We start from the raw sequence: 24,944 nt of genomic DNA on the forward strand, positions 1-24,944 counted from the left end.
AAAGGCACATTCCCCTAAGTCTACTGCTTTCAGTTTAAGGATCCTCATCAGGGCTGCGGTCGAATGAACCATTTTCTGTATTGCCCAGGTCTCAAGAGTTTTTTGGAGCCTCCACAGACTGGAACCTTCTTGTGTCTGTTCTGTACCCTCTTCCAATAACCCAGATGAAGTATAAGCACATTTTCAGTGATTTCACACAAAGATATTTGTGTGCAGAAAGTATACATATATATTTATATATAAATGAATTAAAAAGTACCAGTCTCCCCGTCGGGGAATCGAACCCCGGTCTCCCGCGTGACAGGCGGGGATACTCACCACTATACTAACGAGGACAACGGTAGTAAGACACTCAAAGTAGCTGCCCAAGAAAGATATTTGTAAGTTGTTCGCGTCCCTTAGCAGTTATCAAAATTTTGTTTTCATCAGAAAAGGTAATGGAAACATGTATCTATATGCTAATTTCGAATAGCCAGTTTAAACAATAGAAAGAAACAGGTTGCTGGTTAAAATCAGTGAATCACAAAGCAAACCAAGAAAATATACGAAAGGGGAAAGTAGATTGAAGGCAGAAGAGAGGAATCACGGGAGTGGGAAGGAAATAAAAGAGGATTCGAGGTGAACGTAAACAAGTCCTTTATATACACGTGAGAAATTATCGAAGAAAAAATTTAATCAATAACAAAGAGAGGCGTGATAAGTTTAATAACTCCTATTTAATGTAATACATCCAAAATATTATTTCAATGTGTAATTAATATAAAATATTATTAACTAGATTATTTTCTTAGTCTTCAAAGTCTATAATGTATTTTACACTCAAAATTTAATAGGAAGAACAAGTAGTATCTATACAGAGTTCATAAAAATATATAAATCAAAAACAGACATGTGACTGTTTCATGCTTGTAGTTCTTCAGTTTAACTAATAAAGTCATTTGATGGGAAAGAACAAAAAATGTTCTTCAGTAGCTAAAATGGTCAGCCATTTACTTTTTTTTTATTTAGTTAATGCCCCATTAATTATTTATTTTAATTAATTCAATTAAAATTTTAAAATCCGATTTTAACACGTACTGGTCAGTTTCACACGTTTAATAACTGACAGCTACAATTTAAGTGTCTTGTTTGCGTAAGGCTGAGATTCTAACAAAACATTCCAGATTCCAGAATATCCCAAAACAGAAGAGATGAAATGGAAATACCTTTAGAACCTAGTACAGGAAAAATTGTTGGTTTCATTCAACGGTATAAAAATGAAACCACTGCGTTGGCCGGGAATCGAACCCGGGTCAACTGCTTGGAAGGCAGCTATGCTCACCACTATACCACCAACGCAGTACGACTGCCTGCTTCGATTCGCCTCTTTAATAGAAGGAAGAAATTTACCGAGTGTGCTTTATATCTGTTTTCTGCAAACGTAAAAGTGGACACCGTGAGAAAATCTAGCGTCAGCCCCGGAGGCAACATTTCCTCCACTTCTCGCCCTGTTCCCCGCCTGACGTTCTCAGTTCCAGGCTCCGCAAACCCTCAGCGCCTCCAGGCAGCTCCCAAAGTCCACCCGGCACCGGTTCCGTAAGCGATTAGGACGACCAGTGGGAAGAAAAACTGCCCGGTAACTGATCCCCTGCGGCCTAACTCGGCCCCTCTGATGGAACAGAAACCGAAAGGTCCCAGAAGAGATGGATGATGGAAGTGATGCGAAAGAGATAGGAAAAAAACTTTCAGCTACTTTCACTTATTTTGTTTTGCAAAAACATTCCTGGCGAATTCGCGTTTCTTTTTATTTGGAGAAATCACAGATGGTGGCGTCATTGGTGGTAAAGCCCTTATAGAAATGTATGAAGTGTGCATTCTCGTGTGTCAGGATGGCCGAGCGGTCTAAGGCGCTGCGTTCAGGTCGCAGTCTCCCCTGGAGGCGTGGGTTCGAATCCCACTTCTGACAAACTTACTTTTTTCTTTTGTTCGCATCATAGCGGAGCACTTTTATTTATGGTGTCTTTTGGAAAAAAAGAAAATTAAAAAATTAATTCTCAGCCCAGGATCCCTTAATTTCTTAACAATTATCCCAACTCTTTCAATGCTGAAGCAAAGATAGCAAACGTTCGTAAGCATGAAGTTCCCCATCGCCTCACCTAACTCAACCACCACTTCTAATGTAGTAGATCCACTATTTATGTGAATGTGCCATTTCATATAGCCAGACCAAAAACCTAAACTCTTTATGACACCCTTTTTCTAGAAGACCACAAAGGAAACACTTTCTGGCTTAAGAGAAGCTTGGTGGGGGAGGAAACTGTCTTTTTGACAAGGAGGGAAAGCTGTTAAGTTGACCATAACTGTGAGGGTGGGAAGGGCTTTGGATCGGTTAATTAAAGTTTGTCAGACACAGCTCTATTCCCTGTCATTGACCAACGAGACTATGACTCTTGGAAAAGCATTTGCTCTTTCTGAGTCTTCATTTTCCTTCTAGTAAAATGGATATAAGACAGGATGGAGTGAAATAGCCGACTCATTAGAAATTCAGAATTGAGGTTCCACATTGGGCCTGCTCAGTTGCCTCTTACAGGATTCCCAGGTAAGTGGGATGTGTATTAAAGTTTGGAAGGGCTAACCTACCCTCTTCTCAAGATGATGCCGATGGAGAAGGACCTTCTCTGGCCTCTCAAGAGGCCACCTTTTACTCTGTGTCATTTAAGCATTTAAAATATGTCACACACTATACTTAAGAAAAAGGATACAAAGTTACTGTATGCAAACTAAAAAAAACAAAAAACAAAAAACAAACAAACAAAAAAAACCATGGTGCGTTCTTAGGAGAGACATGTAAGGAAAAAGATGTCAGACAGGTCAGAACATTCTTAAAAGGGACATGAGGCAAGCATTAAAGGTACCGTCACCTCTGAGAGATGCACCCAGTGCTATAATGTCATGGCTTGAGAAGACATGTGTTATTAAATGAAGACCTCAGTATCGAGGGTAGACTCTCTCCGTGTGAGTTATTAGTCAGAGAGTTCCAGAGGCTATCACCTTCCCTCTTGGTTGCCCACCATGCTATATGGTAAGACTCCATTGCTGAAGACACAATATGCTATAGCTTCAGGACATGAAAAAAATTAATCTTGAAGTGACCTGAAATTTCCTCCTTGTTGGCTAGCTTTCATGTTGCTAGGAGGTGTCATTAAGACCACAAGGACATGCAGATGCAGATGCTTATACACTTACAATAGGTTTTGTTTCCCAAAAACGTGTCCCCACTGTACAATCACAGAATGAACAAGAGTGTGTGTGACCAGCCACTTTTAGGTTAGTTGTAAGGACTGCTCCACAGGAAATCCATTACTGGTACTGTAAAAATGGTTAAAGCCCGTGGACTGGGGGGTCGTAGGCCTTTGGAGGACCTGCTGCTGTGGTTTACTAGATGGATGTGTCAAACTGCCTTCTAAATATTTATATTTATGAACATAAATGAGAGCTATCGGCTTTGGCCAGGGACGCTTCTTTCTGTAATGGGCAACAACGGTTAATGCAGAAACTCCAAAAATAATCAAAATGCTGAAAATATGTAACTGTTGAATGTTCTATATCAGCCTCCCAAGATTCAGGGAACACTGAGGAAGACGGGGAGGCCAGAATGTAAGGGCTGGAGAAAGGATAGGGAGGAGGGTAGGGAGGAGGGTAGGGAGGAAGGTAGGAAGGAGGGTAGGGAGGAGGAGTGCTGCAAACACTGTCTTCTGAACGTGATGTCAACCTCACAATGGTTACCTGAACAAGATCAAGCCAACATGATCCGTCAGCATCCCAGCAGTTTGTACTGACTGGACTCAGGGAGAAGGAAAGAAGAGAGAGAGCATGAAGATTGAAGGACGGTGTGAGGAGCTGTGGAAGGTAGCAGGAGGGGAGTCCTCGGAAAGGAATAGACTAGAGGTACAGGTTGTGCATGTATGGAATTCTCAGAAGATAAACAAAAGATGTCTTTAAAAAGTAAGAGACCATGTGGGTGGCAATAATCAAAATGCCCTCTATATGTATGTCCAAGAATTTTATTTATTTATTTATTTATTTATTCATTATTTATTTATTTATAAACACGATCTCACTCTATACTTGTGGCTGGCCTAGAACTTGTTGGTAGACTAGGCTGGCCTCAAACACCACAGGAATCCTCTCCTCTGCTTCTTGAGTTTTGACTTGTCCTGTAAAAGATCAAAGTTAATAAAAATATATTTTTAAATGCTCGGCCGTTCAGAGTGCTTGCCACTGTTCCAGAGGATCTGAGTTTGATTGCTGTCAGGCGCCCATATTGGACAGCTCCCCGGCAGTCCCACGGCTCCAACAGTACCCTCTTCTGGCCTCCTCAGGCTGATGCTCACAGAAGCACATAAATACAAATAACTTTAAAAAATCAGATGAATCAAAATTAAAAGACTATTTATAAAATACCTGATCTGACTTTTAAACTGCTAAGATCACGAAAAACAAGACTATGACACTGTCACAGCGTATACAGAATTCGGGAAGCATGATCAGTCAGTGTAATCTGAGATCCAGCGTTGACGGCTGAGACAGAAAAAGGACGCATCAGTGACAAGATGTGAACCGTGAATAAAGTCAACAGCTTAGTTAGTAACGGCGACCCAGTGACATTTTCTGAAGTTTGATAAGTGTATCGTTATGCACCATCTCAGCTTTAGGGAAGCTGGCTGGCAGACAGGCAGTAATTTTCCATATTATCTTTGCCAATCTTCTATTAGTCTAAAATTACTGAGAAGGAAGGAAGGCTTAAAAGTAATTGCCAATGAGCAGGGATTGGGACTCGGGCAAGAAAACTACTCACCGCAGTATTTGATTTCTTACTAATCAAATACTATTGATTTGGGCATCTATGGTGATTTAATTTGTTCTGAGTGTTTGGAAGAATTGGGTAAACATAGCTTACCATAGTTTACCAGGAGGATCTAGGGACACCAGCCTGGTCTACGTCTGAGTTCTAGACCAGCCAGGGCATCATAGTGAGACTATCTCAAAAACACCAAAACAAACAAGCATACGACAATAATATAAACTATTTTTTATTAGAACACAATGCTGATAAACTAAAAAAATATATATTTATATACACACACACACTTAGGATGGCATATGAGAACCATATACCTTTTCTAGCACAATCTTCGCAGCACTGTACTCTCACAATGTGTTCGCCTCAAATTCTTCCGCTTATGAGAAGAAAAGGAACCAAACCATCTGGAAGGGAGGGGCCAGAGGAAGGATAGTTAGGGAGCCATGAACGAGAAGACGGTCGAGCAGTACTCATGTAAGGAGATGCTATAATGAAGACCATTGCATCTTTCCTTTTAATTGTGTGCATACGAGCTATTTTGCTTTCATGTATGTATGTGGGCCACATGTGTGTGTGTGTGGTGCCTCTACACAGATCAAAAACAAAAAAACAAAAACAAACAAACAAACAAACAAAAACCTGTGCACGTTGTTCTCTCCAGCACCCGGCTGGTCCAGCCCGTGGGCGATGGTGGCTGCGGTAGGCTCTTTAATGATCCTAAGCACGTTGAGTCCCAGGATGACTCTCCACCCACCCCGTCTTTGGTCTCCTGGAGCTACGAGTCGTTGAAGTAGCTGGCACCATGAACGCCACTACCTCGCCGGCCCTAGAGCACTTGCACTTTGGGTTTACCGCCGTCGCTCACCACCCGAAGAGCCAGCGTTTTTTCTCCGTCTGCACAGTCGCTTCGGAGAACGTGCAGCCTTATCAGCCTTTTGGCGTCGAACACCGTGTGGAGCGCGCTCAGGACGTCGGTGAAGGCCGCGTAGGTGGCACGGTGCGGTTGCCCTGGTCGTTGGCACGGATTTCCACCCGGCCCCGCAGGAGCACGCCCAAGCACGAGGACGTGGCGCCCAGATGGAGGCGCCTAGGGGCAGACGCGGCTACGGCGTCTCGCTCCCACGGCGGAAGAGGATTCAGATGCTCGAGGTGGCAGCAGCCGGAGCTGCTCAGCGCTGCTGTCCCGGTTCGGGGCCATGCGGTTTTTTGTTTGTTTGTTTGTTTTTTGTTTTGTTTTCTTTTTTTGTTTTTTGTTTTTTGTTTTTTGTTTTTTTATTCGATTGTGGGAGTCCCGCCCCCTCCTGCCCTCGCCCACCAGGACACTCCGAGCCTTCCTCGCCCACCCCGGTCCTCTGACTCAACCTCCACCGGCCGCGATGACTCTGGCAGAAGATTCGGATCCAGCCACCCAGAGAGGCGGAGTGCAGAGTGGCCGCGCCCATCCCCCCCCCCCACTTAAACAAAGAGCTGCTGCAAAGAACCACACAGAACACACAGAAGGTTCCAGCTCTTCTTGTATGATTCTATAGGTGCAGAGTGGTGGCAGCCTCAAGTCAAGGTAGCAACACTGGGGACAAGTTCTTCCAGTTACTGTTTGGATGGCAGTCCTGCGCACGCGCAACCCGAGGCCCTGAGCAGCTGCCTCAGGAAGTCCGGCGCATGCAGTAGTGCAAATAGAACCATAGCTTCTAAGCTAGAAATGGAAATAGTCGGGGGGCGCGGGGGTGGGAGGTGACTTGTTTTGACAAAATGAATTCTTGAAATACGAGGATCAGCTTTTTGAAGCTGATACAAAGAGAATGTTTACATATGAAGTACAACTAGTAGTAGAAATCAACTGAAGTAAGAGTCCTGGAAAACCTTATTGTGTATGGCATTGGTGGTTCAGTGGTAGAATTCTCGCCTGCCACGCGGGAGGCCCGGGTTCGATTCCCGGCCAATGCACGTTACGTTTTTCTTTAAAACCTGTGCGTACCACATTTGCCTTTTGTTTTTAATTTTCCTTTTCAAAGGCTTGACTCCTCCTGTTTTTTTCTCCAGCCTCCCCCCGAAACTCAGGGTTCTTTCGATTTTATTCTTATTCTTTTACCGGTTTACTTCTAAGAAAGTCAAACAATGCTGTGGCTGTAGAATTCGGGAACAATCTAGTCGTAAGAGAACACTGCTTATGAGAACCCACATTTCACTCCTGTTTTTGAGACTAATCCTATAATGTTCCCCTCCCAAAGAAGCATCGTCCCCAGAACGTTTTGGAAAGACTTTGTGGGGTTTTTCTCTGTGACCCTGTTTTTTCTCGGATGCAAATGACCCCATGATTCAGATATAGAATAAATTAGTGTGGCTTCAGTCGATTATATGTCCCAAAACAGTAGTTCTCAACCTTCCAATGCTGCAACCCTTTAATACAGTTCCTCAGGTTCTAGTGACCCCCAACCATAAAATTATTTTCTTTGCTACTTCACAACTGTATATTTTTTTACTGTTTATGAATCATAATTTAAATATCTGATATGCAGGATATTTGATAAGCGACCCTGTGAAAGGGTCCTTTGACCACCACCACCCCCACCCCACCCCCGCAAAGAGGTCGCAACCACTGTCCTTAAGACTGATGTGGGTTCATAAAGCAGTGAGATTGAGTTACTTCCCACTGTCTGAGGTTTTAAAAATTAAGTCTTTTTATCATGCCCAATTTTCTTTAATTCAGAACATTCCATTTTGGCTTCCTGATGTTGAACTTATATTAAAATCAAAAATATTTTTTTTAAATCCTCTTGGGGAAAAGGCTGTGTGTGTGTGTGTGTGTGTGTTTGCACACGCACCCCCCTCCTCACCAGGGAATACAAATTTGGATGTCCCAAATTAAAACAGTCTAGGGGTCTTGATCAAGTTTGTTTTCTCTGCCAGTTAAAATTAAAAGGCAATAAATTCTCAAGCTCAGCAGGCGACAGTGGGGAAACCTCAAGCCCCACAGGCAGGATCCGCAGATAAGAAAGGAATTTACTGGAGGTGAGGACACAGACAGACTTCAGACACACAGAGAGAAAGAGCCCCTGCAAAGCACAGGTGTGTGTGTGGGGCGGGGTGAGGGGGGTGGGAGGGGTTACAGAAAACCAGAAAATCCTGTCTTTTCTCAGGACTTGGGGGGAGGGGCCTTTAAACCCCTGAAGAGTTTTTCTCTCCTACTTTAGGGTTGGTCAGCTTGAAGAAATCTGGGATGGTAGTCCTAGCCAGGCCTTGACTTGCTGAGTCAGCAGGAGCCTGCTGGGTTCAACAAAGGCCTACAAAGACATTGTTTTAAGCTGACAGGCTTTTGTCTCGGGGGGGGGGGGGGGGGGGCGGGGGGGCGGTAGGCAGGAGGCAGAAGCTGGCCATCTTCAAAATTCAAAACTGCACCACCTTTATTACCTAGCCTTTCTCCCTGTCTGTCTGCCTACAAGGGAGTCTTTCTAACACACGGTCTCTCAGCATATTTCCAGGGAATCAGAGTTCCCTTTTGCAAGTTCTCAGTCTCACTGATATAAGAACCTAATGGCACACTCATAAGGAGACCCAAGGACCATTTTATTAGAATCTGAGAGCAAACCACAGAGGGGGCAACTCCCAAAAGCCGCCACGAGGAAGAAGAGAAAGGCAGGCCTTTTGAGGTCAGCAATGGGGGTCTGCAAGCAGGCGTGTGTGTGTGTGTGTGTGTGTGTGTGTGTGTGTGTTTTCAAGAAAACAATAAGAAGCACAAGCATCAAGGGCAAGCACACCTAGGACTCTGGTCAGCATCTAAGGAGAAGACAGGAAGGGGGATAGGGCCTGGCATGGTGGTGCAAGTCTTTAATCCCAGCAGTTGGGAGGCAGAGGCAGGTGGATGACTGAGTTAGTAGGCCACCCTGGTCTACATAGTGAGTTCTAGGACATTCAGGGCTATGTCTAGAGACCCTGTCTCAAAAGAAAACAAAACCAAACAAAGGAGGAGGGGGAGGAGAGAGAGGAAGAGAAGGAGGGGGAGAAGGGAGAGGAGGAAGAGGAGAAAGAGAGGGAGGAGGAGGAAGGCTTTTTTGAATTAGAACTCATGGAAGAGAGCAGGTTTAACAGTGAAGCTCTGTAAGTATCTGCCTCTAATTTTATTTGTTCTGACCTGGAGGAAATTACTTTCCCTTAATGGACTTCACCCAAGCTCTAGTGCCTCCATCTCTCCATACAGTAAATGAGGGGTGAAGTCCAAAACTGATCGGGGCGGGGGGGGGGGGGGCTCCATTCTCCATGGCCTCCAGCTCTGTTATTGCCTGGTTAGCTGCCTAACACTGGCGTTACAGGCCGGGCCTCCAGCACCAGCTGAAATGTGTAATTTGCAAAGATGCTAGAATTCCTGCTCTGTAAAATGGCCGTTTCCTTCCCAGAAAGATAATAACCCAGTGTAGCATCTTAAAAGTCCAACAATGGGGACTGAAGGGACACTTATGACCCAATGCTAAGTACAAAATAAAGCCAAACTCTACAGTATGTTTTATAGCGGCGTGACCCCAAACTATAAGTCTGTCACACCAACTAGCCATATGTTCTTGATCAAGTGGTCATCTGAGGCACACCTGTCTTAAAACGAGATTGGACCACCTTTTTTTTTCTTTGCTTGCTTGCTTGTTTTTGTTTTGGGGGGCTCTTTGTTTCTTTCTTTCTTTCTTTCTTTCTTTCTTTCTTTCTTTCTTTCTTTCTTTCTTATTTGTCTTTGTTTTGTTTTTCAAGACCTGGTTTTTCCGTGCATCCCTGACATCCACTATGTAGACCAGGCTGGCCTTGAACTTTCAGAGATTTGCCTGCCTCTGCATTCCTGAGTGCTGTGATTAAAGGCTTGGGCCACCCCCACCCAACCAGACCAACTTTTATAAACACTTTGCAGCCTAATGATCTCTGAATTTAAACATTACAGAATGCTCTTAATCCATACATATTTTATTATGTGTTCTTTCTAATCCCATAATACTGAATTGGGGTCTGAGTATGTGGTGACAAACAAACAGTCACACCTGGCAGCTCCTAAATTAATGAATGGGGGAGGGGAGTCACACACTAAACAGGCAAGCATACAGGACAATGATTGATGATAAGAATGAAGGAGGAAAATTCAATCAGGAAAGGAGATTGTAGGCTTGGATTTCTCAAAGCTCACTTTATTAAGGGTTCTTAAATAATTCAACCTCCCTTCTAGCCCACCAACCAAAGGTAGGGGAGAAGGTTTCTAGGAAGTGGGGGATGCAGACCTGTTTAGACATTTGGAGCGACTCCAAAAACGAATCCGTAGAGGTAATATCAGTGTTGTGCTGGTTGTATTTTGATACTAATTCCGCTTCCCCTGGAAGGGCTGCCTGGGATAAGGAGTAAATCACGTATTCAGGTGACTTCTTGTGAACCTTTCCCCTAATGAATAAAGGAACCAATCACTGGGCGAGTAGGCGGGACTTCCGGGTTGGAGAAAGGGACTTCAGAAGAGGACAGGGATTTGGCGTGGGGACCGGAGATGAACATGGAAGCCTAGATGTAGGTAGCAGAGGCCCCTGATTCAAGTGGCGGATCCGTTGGGATCTGCTACTGGAGGATTTAACTTAGAGTGGCTTACTGGTTAGGATGCTAGTTGCTGCGCCCAGCGATTGTGTTACATGTTGATTCTAAACTAAATTTGTGTGGTGTTTTTCTTCACGAGACTCACCTGGGTTCCAGAGAGAAAGGTGCAGCGGCAAAACGTGGGTTTGCAAGAAGTACACCCCCAAAAGCCGTGGGATTTTGGAAGCGTGGGGCTGGCACGGCAGCGAGCCAGGTGGAGAGATTTTTTTGGAGCTCAGGGTCAGAGAGTCTGCTGATGAGAACAGGCCGGCCAGCCGGCGGGTGCATCGCTGATGTAGCGCAGATTGCTTTTTTAATATTTCACACTACATATCAGTCCAGTAGAAAACACCAAACACACATCAGTAGCAGCAGCCCAATCCAAAAAACCCCACAAGCCCCTGCCAAGTGTGTACTAGTCTACGGAAGCTTGCGGAGTGCCAGGAGGCTCCTTTCCCACCACGCTAAGTCACATTAAGTCATGCTAGCAGATATCAGCAACGACCAGTCAAGTGTTGCACGGCAAATCCCTCCCTCCTCTCACTGTCTGCGGAACTGTCTTTATAGTCTTTCTAAGACTTGTGTTACATGTTGATTCTAAACTAAATTTGTGTGTTTTCCTTCACGAGACTCAACCAGGTTCCAGAGAGAAAGATACAGCTTTCATATCACAAGCCCTCTCAAGAGTCCACACCAACACAACATCACATGCTCTTTCACAAGACAGCTTCCAGGAACACACCACACATCTGTTCTCAGCAAAGCATCCTCTCATAAGACAGCCTCCAGAAAAATATCACATGATGCAAAGTCCCCAGAGGAAGCAGAAATCTCCATCTCAGGAGATTTAGGCGTGTGGTAGAGGAATAAGGTTATATTACTGAATAATCAAAGAGCGCTTACTGATAACCCTTGAATAAAAGCTGAAGGACGTTATCAGAGTCTGTTTTCTGTTGTTCTCGTTATGCGTACAAGACTGGGTCCTTTAGTAAAAGAGTGGGGGGGGCGGGGAGCTATTCAGTTCACAGCTATAGATACCGAGTTCACATGGCCACGTTTGCTTGGCTTCTGATGAGGACTCTGTGTTGCTCTGTGCAGGGCAGACAAGTACAGTTCAGGCACTTGTGAGAGAGAAAGCGGCTAAGCTGCAAGATGGCTGAGCTATTCCCCCTGCAAAGCATCAATCGTGCATCTGTGGAGGCAGAAGCTCATCCCTTGGGGTCTGAGTGCCTCCCGTAGGCCTCCCCACCGAGCAGCACGGCACGGCATCTGAGGCGCAAACCGTAGGATGAGTTTTGTTTGGAATGAGTCATGTTTGAGCAAAGGCGGCGTGAAACAGGATGTGGGAATCTGTAAGCAAGAACGCCCCTGAGACCCAAAACGACGGTCTAGAGAAGTGAGGCTGCTGTGTTCCAGGAAGAGCAAAAATGAACAAGAGCTAGCAACGAAAAGCAGAAGGAAATGAGATCAGAGAGACACGATCATGTGGCATCATCATCTCAGAGAACGCCGCAAAGTCACTAGATTTCCTTCAAGTACAAGGAAAAGCTCTTAAACGATTTTGAACAAAAAAGTCACCAAAAGGAGATCTTTAGGCCACACTGATTGTTGTTTTATTATAGGAGGTCAAACCCAGGGCATCATGGGTACTGGATAACCCTATACCATCAACCCCCAGCCTGCCCCCACCTCTTGTTTATTGTGTGCACCTGCCATGGTGGATGTGTGGGGGTCAGAGGACAACTCTCAGGAATGTGTTCTCTCCTTTTGCCGCATGGGTAGCAGGGGTCAAACTCTGGTCTTGTTTGTGAGCTTAGCGACAGGTGCTCTTTCCAGCCACCAAAACCCTGGATCTCTCTGGGTCATCCGGGCTTGACTTGCACTCACCCTCTCTATATAACCCAAGCCTTAAACTGGTGATCCTCCTGCCTCAGCCTCCTAAGTAGTTGTGATTGAAGAACCAAACATCCGGCCTGGTTGTAAGCTGCTTTCCAAGGAAGGCTGTAGAAGACGCCGAGGTGTGGCTGAAAAGTTGCTGCTCCCACCGCTGTTTTGCCATACGATGGGATGTCACTTGTCCTGAGGAGCCTGGTGCTTTCTGACCGACAGGGTTCTCCTCCAGTACTCCCCCGAGGGTTGAAGATTCCTCCGCACATAGAAATAAAGGCCGGTGTCCACTGCAAACAGGAGGCACATCACCAGGGAGAAAGCAGCATGGTACCAGACCAGAGAGATGGGGGGTGCGCTTGCCGGAACTGGGAGGAGAGAAGGAAGAATTGGAAGAAACGAGCATGAAGACAGAAATTCAGAGTAAACGGGGAGGTTCGTAGTGCAGAGCCTTTGTGAAGGGACTCACGACAAGTACTTAAAGTAAGGACAAGAGCAAATAATAAGTCAGGAAGCCTTCAGTGGACTTCTTGGTTGGTTGGTTGGTTTTCTGAGACATGGTTTCTCTGTGTAACAGAGACCCTGGGGCTATCCTGGGCTCACTTTGTAGACTACGCTGACCTCAAACTCACAGAGACATGTCAGCATCTGCTTCTGGAGTGCTGAGATTAAAGGCATGCACCCCCAGGCCCAGCTTTCAGTGGGCTTGTCATCTCTTAACCTTCTCTAATATGTTGCTAAATCTGCATTTCCTAAAGGGCATCGCCATATCTGAAATTACAGGAGACAAAGACTTTGTGATCACTGGGCATTAGGGCCTAGGTATAATATTAAGGCCTAGATTGAATGTTAAGGCCTAGATAAAATGTTAAGGCCTAGGTAACTGTTACCTGGCTAGCCTACCATTATAAGGAAACTTTCTTATATGTCTCTGCTGTTACTAGGAAACTTTCTATCACCAAGATTGATTACATATCTGGTCATGTTCTATGCTCCTGGAAACCAATTATGATAGAAGTCAGTAGAACTGTTTTGTATAGTCATTCACAATAAGCTTGAACCAAAACCAACCACCCAGCAGCCCTTCCTGAACATATATATATATAAGCTTTTATAATATTTGCCTTTCTAAGCTGACCCTGGAATGGACCCCAACATAAGAATGGACCCCAACCTGCACCAAAAAACTATTTGGACTAAGACTTCCATTTTGAGTAGTAATCAAGTAAAGTTTAAATTCCCAAGACCTCCCTGGGAACTGACACCCTACTTGGCAGAAAGAGGCACGTATGTAGGTAACTGACATCCTGGTTGGCAAGTTAAGACATGAATGTTAGACAAAGCAAGTCCCCTGCCATAGTTGAATACCTTAACCAATGGAAACAGGATAAATGTACAACCAAGACATGTTCCTAAGGAAATCCCCTATCCCTAAGTCCTGCTTCTGGAATAACTTAACACAGATGTTTGTGGATTTGGAGCTTAAAATCCTCCCTATGGAATTTTTGTTGTTGCTGTTGTTTTGGGTTTTTTTTGTTTGTTTGTTTTTTGTTTTCGAGACAGGGTTTCTCTGTATAGCCCTGGCTGTCCTGGAACTCACTCTGTAGTTCAGGCTGGCCTCAAACTCAGAAATCTGCCTGCCTCTGCCTCCCACATGCTGGGACTAAAGGCGTGTGCCACCACTGCCCGGCTCCCTATGGGACCTTAACTCTGGGTCGTGCGTGGGTCAGTTCCTGAATCTGGACCATAGCTGTGGTCAATCAATCCTGGGGCTAATACTCAATAAACTCTGTCCGTCTGACTGAGATCAGTGTCCGTGTGGTTTGTGAGGTGACTCCTGGACCCCAACACTGAGATTTGGCAAATGCCACATGAAACAATCCATGTGAGACAGGAATTTTCCGTGAGAGTTTTAATGGAGGCCGTCTCTTCTTCTCCAGGCTGACCTCTAATTATCATTCTCCTGCCTCAACCTTGCAAGTGCAGGAGTTACAGGAATGCACTCACAGGAATCCTTATAATGCATCTCATTGCACTGTGAGTGGAGCAGAATGCGCAGACCCTTCTACCTCAGTTTGATCTCAGAGCTGTTCTCTCTGAGAAGCCTGGAGAGACATTTCATGGCTGGAAAGCACCCTTTGGGCAACCTTGAACTAGCAACCCATAAACTACCTCAATAGCTCTTCACCAACCATCTCCTCTGGGTCCTGTGACTGAGACATGTTTACCAAGCAATACTAGTCTGTCAAAAGAGGTTACAACCGCTGGCCAGTGGTGATGCACTTGGGAGGCAGAGGCAAGTGGATTTCTGAGTTTGAGGCCAGCCTGGTCTGCAGAGTGAGTTCCAGGACAGCCAGGGCCACACAGAGAAACCCTGTCTTGAAAAAACACCAAAAAAAGAAAGAAAAAAAAGAAAAAAGAAAAAAAAGACATCATTAGGATTTCACAATGCAAAATTTCTCAAGAACAAAGTCATGTGTCCTTGTAAGTACAGAAAGATTCCCAGGCCCTGAGCTAGAGCTTAAGAGGCCAGTAGACAGCCACAAGTCTAGGAATCCTAGCATTAGGGCACGAGACAGTAGAATGTTTTGAAACAAGTAGTGTGTTTTAAAAGCAGACGTAGCGACTCACCTTGGACAGTGATGGTGACAGGCTTGGATTTGCGCTGTGCAGATCCCATACGTCCGATGCAGTAGTAGTCCCCACTGTGATTGTGGTTGGCTTTTGGAATAGAGAAATTGTTATAGGAATTATGAAACCTCACAGATTTTCCATTCCGGAAGAATGAGATCTTGTTCAGGTGTTTGCTCTGCCAGCTGTGGCACCTTAGCGTGATGGTTTCCCCTTCCAGAAACACCAGTCGAGGAGTCTGGAGCAGCAGCCAGTCTGAAGGAGGGAAAGAAAATTTATCAAGAGTACGATCCAAAGGGGTAGCCGGGCGATAGTGTTACACACCTTTAATCCCAGCACTCTGGAGACAGAGGCAGGTGGAGCTCTGTCAGTTCAAGGCCAACCTGGTCTACAGAGGAGTTCCTGGACAGCTGGGGCTACACAGAGAAACTCTGTTTCAAAAATCAAACAAACAAAAAAACAACCAACACACAAACAAAAAGATACCCAAGTGCTAGAGATCTCTCAGCAGGATGCTTACATTCTCAGCCATCTGCCCCCTGTGGTTAGCTGTCACAAATCACTGTAAACTTATCTTGTGTCTGCTCACCTGTATATAGACAGCAATCCACAGGCAGAGCATTGTAAAACTTAAAATCACTTTCCTATCTTCATTAAGAACATTGTGGGGGCAGGAGAGATGGTTCAGAGGTTAAGAGAGAGCACTGTCTGCTCTTCCAGAGGTCCTGAGTTCAGTTCCCAGCAACCACATGGTGATCATAACCATCTATAATAAGATCTGGTGCCCTCTTCTGGTCTTCAGGCTTATATGCAGGCAGAATACTATATGTATAATAAATCTAAAAACATAAATAAATAAAAAAAAATACTACAACTATTCCCAACCTTGATGGTAGGTGTCACATGTATAGTGTGTGCGCATCATGCATACACACACCACACAATACACATGTAGGTCAGTTGGTTCTCTCCTTCCACCTCTAGGTTCTGGAGATTGGACAATACCATATGAGCTGGAGAGATGGCTCAACGGTTAAGAGCACCGACTGCTCTTCCAGAGGTCCTGAGTTCAATTCCCAGCAACCACATAGTGACTCACAACCATCAGAAATGAGAGCTGACTCCCTCTTCTGGTGTGTCTGAAGAAAGCTACAGTGTACTCACATACATAAAATAAATCTTTAAAAAAATAGAATCTTCAGTGTTTATACTATCAAGAAATAATAATATTTGAGGAGATAAGTATGCCTAACCTAAACCAATTTAAGAACTAAACAATATACACACATTAAAAAAAAGTCTGCACGTTGTCCTCCATAAATATATTTCATGTATCAAATGACCAAAATCAATTTCAAGCTTTTAAGACTTGATCTTCTGTAGGCTTTCATCTCATTTAGGGATAAGAGTCGTCACACAGCCTATCTGCTTCTATCTGACTCGATTCCCTTCCCCTCAGCTCTGGCCTTGCTAGCCACAGTTTCGTCCTTGGAGGTCTCGGCTCCTCGCGCCTGTTGAGGCTGCCCCTGTCCTACCGTCTTTACGAGTTTACCTGCCTAGAGTCCCTGTGCGGCCCCACACTGCCCTGCAGAGCTGATGTTTATGAAGCAGGGGCTTCCTTCCGTGCTCTCACAGCAGTCTCTCTGTGGCCTTGAACCTCTTGCTCAATCGGGACCGAGGCCCTGCAGCCAGCCGTCCTCCCGGCACGAGGCTATACCGTCCTCCCCACGCAAGGCTATACTGTCCTCCCCACTCGAGGCTATACTGTCCTCCCCACGCGAGGCTATACCGTCCTCCCCACTCGAGGCTATACCGTCCTCCCCACTCGAGGCTATACTGTCCTCCCCACGCGAGGCTATACCGTCCTCCCCACGCGAGGCTATACCGTCCTCCCCACTCGAGGCTATACCGTCCTCCCCACTCGAGGCTATACTGTCCTCCCCACGCGAGGCTATACCATCCCCCCACGCGAGGCTATACCGTCCTCCCCACGCGAGGCTATAAGGAGTAAGTGAAAAAGGAAACGGGAGGATCAATGTCTTTCAGGAAAGCTTTCTATGATGCTTCCCGGGAAACCGGACCATCCTTTTTCTTGTAAACTTCTGCCCTGTAAGCAGATTCTCCAGTCCTCGTAGGCCATCTCCTCCCCAGGGGCAGCTGGATTTACTAACCAGAAATCACTCCCAGATGTACCGGGTCGCTGAGGCTGGTCTGCTCAGTTCGGCACCGATATTCTCCACTGTCATTCTCTGAGGCCTTAAACGTGTAGCTGGGTTGGACCTGGCTCCAGATGGACCTCCCGTTGTGGAACCACTGGGTAGAAGAGTTCCCAAGGTTGTGGGCCCCTTCGCACGTCAGTGTCACAATGTCTTCCTTGAGCACCTGGATCCATGGGGGCTCAAGTTTCACCACAGCCTTCTGAAGGTCTGCTGTGCGAGAAGATATAAACAACTCAACTTTGAAGGACGGTGCATTCCAAAGCGGAGCAAGGGGTCAGAGAGTCCCCAACCAGACCAGATAAAGGTCTGAAGATAATGACTCACAGCTGAAATCTAGCAGTGGGAGGGGTGGAGCTTTGAAGATCTGACATACATAATTAATTCAAGGCCACTGTGGGCAGCTTAGCAAGTCCATGCAAAATAAATTTTAAAGGGCTTGTAACTCAGTGGTAGAAGCTTGTGTGGCACACTCCAGATCCTAGGTCCAATCTCTAAACCATTAAAAAAAAATGTGTTCTTGCCCTAGTCTCTTTGCCTTCAGTCTTTGGAGAATCCAGTTGGAGTCTTATCAAGGATTATTGTGGAGAGCCTTATTGGGGTGCCGGGGCTGTCTGGCCGGAGCCTCACATTGACCAAGGACAAGAGCTCAAGCAGGAATCTGACATTAGGGCATAATAAGGAAGTAGCTTACTGCCGAAGCAAGCTTCAGGCAAGATTCTGGGCTTGGACAAGGAAGTAGGCTCAGGTATTTTGGTCATCCTTACACACCCTTGGAAACAACTGTCACTGAAGGGATGTGGGACTTTGTTTACTGCCTTGACAATTTTGTGTTTACTGTCTTGCTTGTTCCTCATTGTACTACTTTTGACCTTAATTCCTGCATGTAATTAAATTGGTATAAAAGGGAATTGAAAATTATTAAACCTGCCCTTCGGTCTCAGAATTGACTGGGGTCATGCTGCAGTTTTGTCTAATTGTCTCTTTCTTTTCAATCCTCACTCCTGCGCTGGAGAACCTGTTGACTGACTGAGCAGGCTTGGTCAGATTATACTCTAGGGCCCGCTGGGAGAAGACTCCTCAATCTGAGCCCAAGCCTGATCCTTGGTAAAACAGACATTTCCGTCCAACAAGACAAACATAGCTTTCTGTCATATGGAAGTAACACCTTGTAAACAAGGGAAGCACAATCTTACCTGTCTGCCTGTCTGCAAAAGCTGTGAATAAGAAAATAGAGGGGGGGGTCAGTGTAGTACAATAGCAGCAGATGAAAGCAAATTCAGTTGTGTGGAAGGAGTCAGCACAGGCTTGGAGCCCCTTCCCTGGTAAGCCACCTCAAGAATCTGTCTCTAGTTTCTCTTAGCCAATTTAAGACAAAGCATTAGAACCAATTCCCAACACACACCACACACACAGACACACACACACACACTAAATAAACAGATAAATAAAATAATTGTAATAATTACAATTTATAATTTATACAGCTTGAATATCTTCCTCACCCAATGGCAAGTACTTGGCACAGCTGCAAATCAAGGATGAATATTTAGCGCAAGATGGCCTTTTTGAGAGACTGTAAAAGTGCCTCTGAATTCCGGCCTTAAGTAACACCAAGGTAATAAGAAGTTAGAATCCTCTGTTGCTGCTATGGTTGAGACGGGCCGTGCACCAGGTCAACCAGACTAACTACTTGCCTCTGTCTCCTAAGGGCTGAGTCTAAAACTTGTATCACCACACTCAGCTCTAGAAACCTCTCTTTTGACAGGGTCTCACAAAGCCAGGCTGGCCTGGAATTGGAACTCACTACAGTTGAAGCTAACCTTGAACCCCTGATTCTCCTGTTGACACCACACTCAAGTGCTAGAATTACAATCAGGTACCACCAGACCTTAAAAGGCTCTTGCCTTTTTAATCTCTCCCTGGTTTCTAAGTCAGGCCCACTCTTTACTACCCTGGTCTCTGGAATCCAGACAGTAGGAAAGGCTGAGATTCTTGTCTTTCAGAATGATCCTTACTCACCAAACAGCAGCAGAATTGTCAGTGGTGGAAGTAGCCATTGGCTTCCAGAATGTGCTTTCTGAAACATCTGGGTCGTCAAAGTCATTCAAGAACTGGGTCAGAGTCTGATGAGGTTTAGGAGATGAACTACAAAAAGAGGAAGGAAACGGACTCTCTAGCTTAACCGCCTGGGTCAGCAGACTCTGTTTCTGCTAACTTAACAATAACAAGTTGAACAAGATGTGGACTCTGCTTGATAGAATCACTTCTACGTGTAGCCCCTTCCTGTACCCTTGGGGAAACCCCAAGTTACTGCTTGCTGTGAGGAAACTGGGGGAAACACTAGAAAGCAGAGGCGGGAGCCTCTATTCACTGTCTGGAGCCTTGATGCAATGCTGCTTTCGTAAGTTCCAGGGCTGCCTACCTCACGGGCCAATGCAGAAACTCTCAAGGAAGCTTCGGCAAAGGAACTTTGACCGAGGTGAGATAAATAAATCCTCTAAACAGGTAAATGAAAAGACTATTGAATTAGACTGTTGTTGTTGTTGTTGTTGTTGTTGTTGTTGTCTGAAGAAACAAGTCCAGGAAGGTCTCTGTCCTATGTGCAAGTGTCTGACCTTGCCCTCCACACACATAACAAAGCTGCTGGGGAGAAGTTGGTTTGTTTTGACTTGCTTTTTGCTTTTGTGGTTTTTGTTTGTTTGTTTTTGTTTTTTGTTTATTTGAGACAGGGTTTCTCTGTGTAGCCCTGGCTGTCCTAGAACTCATTCTGTAGACCAGGGTGGCCTCCATCTCAGAAATTCGCCTGCCTCTGCCACACCCCCACCCCCACCCCCTACCCCACCCCAAGTGCTGGGATTAAAGGCTTGTGCCACCACTGCCCAGCTTGTTTTGACTTTTGAGACATTGTCTCACTATGTATCCCAGACAGTCCTGAAAATCACTATATAGACCAGGCTACCCTTGAGCTCACAGAGATCAGCCTGCCTCTGACACCTGAGTATTAAAATTAAAGGCATGTGCCACCAGATTCAGAGCTAAAACTAAGTTTTTAAGTAGAAGAAATCAGTTTGTTAATAAAGAAATTGTAATAACACAAATGCTATTCTAAAGAGGACAATGGGAGCTGGAGAGCTGGCTCAGTAGGTAAAGGCACTTACTGATGTGCTTGGTGGTCAGCCTTCCACCTCTAAAACATGGTTGTTGGAGAGCTTTCTTCTATCCTCTGAGAACACACGCGCACACGCACACTAATTTTGAGACAGGGTTTCTCTGTCTCAAATCGAAGCCAATTGAAGCCAGCTGAGGGCAGGGACCTTCAGGTCTGGAAGCAAGGTTTTTGGAAGCCGAGTTAAGACAAAGCATTAGAACCAATTTCCAACACACACACACACACACACACACACACACACACTAAATAAAATAAATAGATAAATAATTGTTTAAAAAACTGCTTTTTGGCCGGGCAGTAGTGGCGCACGCCTGTAATCCCAGCACTCTGGGAGGCAGAGGCAGGTGGATTTCTGAGTTCGAGGCCAGCCTGGTCTACAGAGTGAGTTCCAGGACAGCCAGGGCTATACAGAGAAACCCTGTCTCGAAAAAACCAAATCCAAAAAAAAAAAAAAAAAAAAAAAAAAGCAAAAAAACAAAAACAAAAACAAACAAACAAAAAAAAAAACCTGCTTTTTGTCTATATTTTCATTGTCTACACACTTCTGATATCAAATTTCTGGGGAGTAGTTTCCATACCAAACAGTTCTCCAATACCATCTGAGATTCCTACACTTTCAATTCAGTTCTGACACTGTCTACCTGGAATTAGCATGACTATTCCATAGAAGAGACACAGCAAAAGTCAGGAAACTTGAGCATGCATGGATAGTTGTCATGTAACAGAATCCTTCTGTAGGTTATGGTTGGCTGTTTGGTAATCTTCCCTGGAACTGTGCATTCCTGTGTCCTGTTTCAGGCTAGTCTCTGCTGCAGAATTGTTACTTCTTTACAACCTTTGTTACAATGTTTCAGAGTCTCACACTTTTTAACTTCCAAAAGCTGACATATTGCTTTGCCTTGAACATATTTCAATTTATACTCAATTTTAAGTACTTCAAGGGTGGAGGATACTACATATACAATATATCAAATGTGTAGAGGAAAAAATGATTTAGAAAACTCCTAATTTCACAAAGAAATAAGCAAGCTCATCTCTGTGCACTGGGCTAAAAATCTCAAAGCACCCAGCACTTCTACGGCAACTGACTTAAGGCATTAAAATAGAAGACTTGTATGGGGTAACAGAGATAAGTTTTGGATAATTTTTGGATCACCTAGCTTTGTCAATTGGGGTTAACAAACTCAGGACTGATAGTTTATGCCTAATCTCTGCTTGCAGGGACCAAGAGGGAACCGTTGGTGACTACTATGTCCTGTATAACAATGCTTATGACCTCTCTAGCACTGTCTTATCTCTGTACAGTACTATATATTTCCTCATTTTATGTCAGTCAACACTAGAAGCATCAGTCCCTTAATCCCACTTTTATTATTCCAACATTCAAATCTCCTTAAGTTCACATATCATTCTCCGACTGAAGAAGCAAGAAAACCCAAGCTAGAATGTTCAATTCACCCACCCCCAATTAACTCTGAAAATATAAAAAACTGGTTGTTAAAATTAAAATTATTTATATATGGGTGTCTATGTGTGGGTATATGCATGTGACTTCAGGTACCTGGAGGTCCAGAGGAAAGTGTTGGATCCCTTGGGACTGGAGTGTTGGGGTTCAGGGATTCAACACTCAAACCGTATGTACACCATCTCAGTTAAGCAAGAATAGTTTATTGAGCGCACATCATGATACTGGAGTACAGGTTCACAAGAAGGAAAGACCTGACCATGCCACTAGTCTGCTCTCAGAGTAGACTTTTTATAGGAAAAACCAGGTTCAAAAGTTTAAAGGGCAAGGAGAGGAGTGGTGGCTTACTAGACAAAGGATTGAATAAGGTGGACGGGTGTCGAACGGGAATTTCAAAACACTGAGATAACAGAGTGTGAGTATTGTAACTTTTTAGCTTGTTAGTAGCATTCTTCAGTGTCAGCCACAAAACCCACAGTGAGTTCATCTAGGTGTGAAAAGGGCCTCCTGGTGGTCAGCTCTGACTCAAGTTGTTTTGGACAGAACAGTTCATATTGACTTTTGATTCAATGGGTCCTACGGAAAGCTTTGTGGAATTTCTTAAAATTAGCAAACCTCAGAACATTCAGAACAAACACAGGCTTGTGGTCGTGGGTATGTCCTTGAGCCAAGTCACTCGTCTGAGTCAGTGACCGGCAGGCCTGTTACAGTAGCATGGCAGGCCCAGTACGGCTATTTCGATGGCAGGCAAAGGGACAAACTGGCTACAGCTATTCTGGGGAGTGCTGTGGGGGTTCAGATCATAACAGGAGTTACAGGCAGTTCTGAATCTCCACATAAGGTGCTGGGAATTGAACTCTGAAAGAGCAATGACTGCTATTATCCTCTGCGCTGTCTGTCCAACCACAAAGCATTGATCAGTTTTAAAACATTAAGTGTTTTGTTTTTATTTTTTAAAAAGATTTATTTATTTATTATATGTAAGTATAATGTAGCTTTCTTCAGACACTCCAGAAGAGGGTATCAGATTTTGTTACAGATGGTTGTGAGCTACCATGTGGCTGCTGGGATTTGAACTTAAGACCTTCAGAAGAAAAGTCAGTGCTCTTAACCACTGAGCCATCTCTCCAGCCCAAGAGTTCTGTTTTTAAATGGTACAAAACAAAACTAAAAAACAAAACAAAACACTGTAATATTGGTAATTAAAAAAAAAAAAACAAACAACCTTAGGATCAAGCACGTGTTGATGAAGTTAGTTAGGAAAGCTGCCTTTCCTGGAGACTGTGTCTAACCTGGGATCAAACACGCTTAATCTGCTCTCCACTCCACTCTTGCGCAGACAAATATCTTCACAAAGCTGGGTGGCTGCAATAGCCCTCTTCTCTCGCCCACCCTCGCTCTACTCCAGTCTGTTCTCCACACACTGCAGAAGCCCTTGGCGATGTCTTCTTCCCTGCAGAGTAAAAGCCGATTTTCCGACAATGTGTGTCATCTGCCATCAATCTTCTCACCGTTTCCCTTACGTGCGTCTCCTCTATCGGCACCAACTGGGAAAATCCCCGAGGAGCCCAGGCACAGAGCGTCTTCGCTCTCCTCTCCACATTTAGTTTACGATACTCAAAGCCCGTGACCAAGAGACCACGAAATAAAAGTCGAAACATGCCAGATCAGAGTCCCTCTACCTCCCAACGTCTTCCAAGTACCGAAGCCCTTATGACATCCCTAAACCCCACCAGGCCTGGGACCTCCAGGTGTGTCCCACAAGCCTGCACTGATGCCATCGTGAAGGCCCACAGCCACTTGTGACCAATCAAACCCTACTTCCAGCCTAGCATTGACAGTAGGCCAGTGACTTGGAGGTCACCCAGGGGTCGGGGCATGGTCCTGGTGTTGCCATGAGATCCTAGAGGATTTTGGGTTGCAGCATATTAAGGTGGACAATGGATGACAAAGAGATTGGAACTGCAGCCTGACTTTAGAGATTGGGAGGCATGGATACTTTGGCTAGAGGGTCTGTGCTAGGGACATCTGCCCCACAATAACACGTGCCCACAGAAACCCGAGCAGACACCGAAGACATCCCACTCTCCAAGCCACCACGATCAAAGCCAACACTAGCACCATGTTCCATTCTCCAACATCACCTATAGATTTTCCAAAAAAAAAAACAAATGTAAAAACATATAATTAAGTATATATATTATATATATATATATATCACAACACATATCTGTATACATGCTCATATATATGTATATATATGATTTTGGTGTGTCTCTGTGGGGGAGTACCTGGGCATGTATGCTTGTGTGTGTGTGTTTGTGTGTGTGTGTGTGTGTGTGTGTTAAATGAAAGAAATCGCTGCCGGTGTCTGAACTGGACGCTCATTTGTGAATCTTCATGAAAGCTGACAGGGAGCGTATGATGCATGCGATGCATGCTCTGCGTGTGCTGCAGGTGGTCCATTTGAGGACCAAGAGGAGATGGAGTTCTGCTGAGGAGGCCCCAGGAGTGGAAGAGTATGTGTGATCCGGGCGCGTGTGAGAAAGGTCCACTTGTGATGTGGGCGGGTGCGTGGTGTGGGCTCCAGGGTAAGCAGCGAGTCTGAGCTGGAGAGGGGCAAAGTTGGTGTGTGCGAGCAGAGCAGAGCAGAGCAGAGCAGAGCAGAGCAGAGCAGAGCAGAGCAGAGCAGAGCAGAGCAGAGCAGAGCAGAGCAGAGCAGAGCAGAGCAGAGAGGCTGGTCCGGAGTGGTAATGTGTGCAAAGAATGGGCAGCGTGGAGAGAGGGAGAGGGTGAAGGTGCAGCTGTGTCTGGAGTATCGGGTACCGGGTAAGAGAGCCTGCGCGAGCGTGGGTGTGCTTGGTGTCGGGTTCTTGGTATGTGGTGTGTGTAAGAAGTGTTGGGCAAAAGGGAGCGTGAGGGAGGGAGGGGAGCGAGGTGGGAAGTGAAGGTGGTGCAGAGAGGAAGAAGAGAGGCTTCCCTGACCGGGAATCGAACCCGGGCCGCGGCGGTGAGAGCGCCGAATCCTAACCACTAGACCACCAGGGAGCGTCGGCCCGACGGCCCTGGCTACCGACTCCTGCAGCCACACAGACACACGCACGTCTCCGCCAGGGTGGCAGGCACACTGCATGCCCGCCT

At 45.3% G+C, this 24,944-nt stretch overlaps 1 protein-coding gene, 1 long non-coding RNA gene and 5 other non-coding genes across 15 annotated transcripts in view; 2 read left to right on the forward strand and 5 right to left on the reverse strand.

The window, feature by feature from the left end:
- Positions 1-24,944, reverse strand: part of LOC127697825 (low affinity immunoglobulin gamma Fc region receptor II-like) — a 130,145-nt gene that overhangs the window by 66,161 nt on the left and 39,040 nt on the right. For 6 of the 9 annotated variants that reach the window (XM_052201114.1, XM_052201113.1, XM_052201112.1 and 3 more), the window contains exons 2-5: positions 23,096-23,256; positions 20,328-20,491; positions 19,189-19,314; positions 18,363-18,383 (exon numbers count right to left, since the gene is read on the reverse strand). In XM_052201114.1, coding sequence (XP_052057074.1) covers positions 18,363-18,383; positions 19,189-19,273 — 106 coding nt within the window. In that variant the 5' untranslated portion in view covers positions 19,274-19,314; positions 20,328-20,491; positions 23,096-23,256. Of the gene's footprint in view, positions 1-12,022; positions 12,688-14,950; positions 15,206-17,121; positions 17,380-18,362; positions 18,384-19,188; positions 19,315-20,327; positions 20,492-23,095; positions 23,257-24,944 lie in introns of those variants that run through there. The other 3 variants (XM_052201121.1, XM_052201120.1, XM_052201115.1) reach the window with 3 other exon arrangements.
- Trnad-guc (transfer RNA aspartic acid (anticodon GUC)) lies at positions 264-335 on the reverse strand. The gene has a single exon. It is a non-coding gene; the product is annotated as a tRNA-Asp (tRNA).
- Positions 1,267-1,338, reverse strand: Trnag-ucc (transfer RNA glycine (anticodon UCC)). The gene has a single exon. It is a non-coding gene; the product is annotated as a tRNA-Gly (tRNA).
- Trnal-cag (transfer RNA leucine (anticodon CAG)) lies at positions 1,863-1,945 on the forward strand. The gene has a single exon. It is a non-coding gene; the product is annotated as a tRNA-Leu (tRNA).
- Positions 4,042-6,431, reverse strand: LOC127697828 (uncharacterized). The gene is made up of 3 exons (XR_007980537.1): positions 5,483-6,431; positions 5,158-5,247; positions 4,042-4,196 (listed from the first exon to the last, which is right to left on the reverse strand). It is a non-coding gene; the product is annotated as an uncharacterized LOC127697828 (long non-coding RNA).
- Trnag-gcc (transfer RNA glycine (anticodon GCC)) lies at positions 6,717-6,787 on the forward strand. The gene has a single exon. It is a non-coding gene; the product is annotated as a tRNA-Gly (tRNA).
- Positions 24,780-24,851, reverse strand: Trnae-cuc (transfer RNA glutamic acid (anticodon CUC)). Its single transcript has one exon. It is a non-coding gene; the product is annotated as a tRNA-Glu (tRNA).

Source organism: Apodemus sylvaticus, chromosome 12, assembly GCF_947179515.1.
Source record: "Apodemus sylvaticus chromosome 12, mApoSyl1.1, whole genome shotgun sequence".
NCBI classification, from domain to species: Eukaryota; Metazoa; Chordata; class Mammalia; order Rodentia; family Muridae; genus Apodemus; species Apodemus sylvaticus.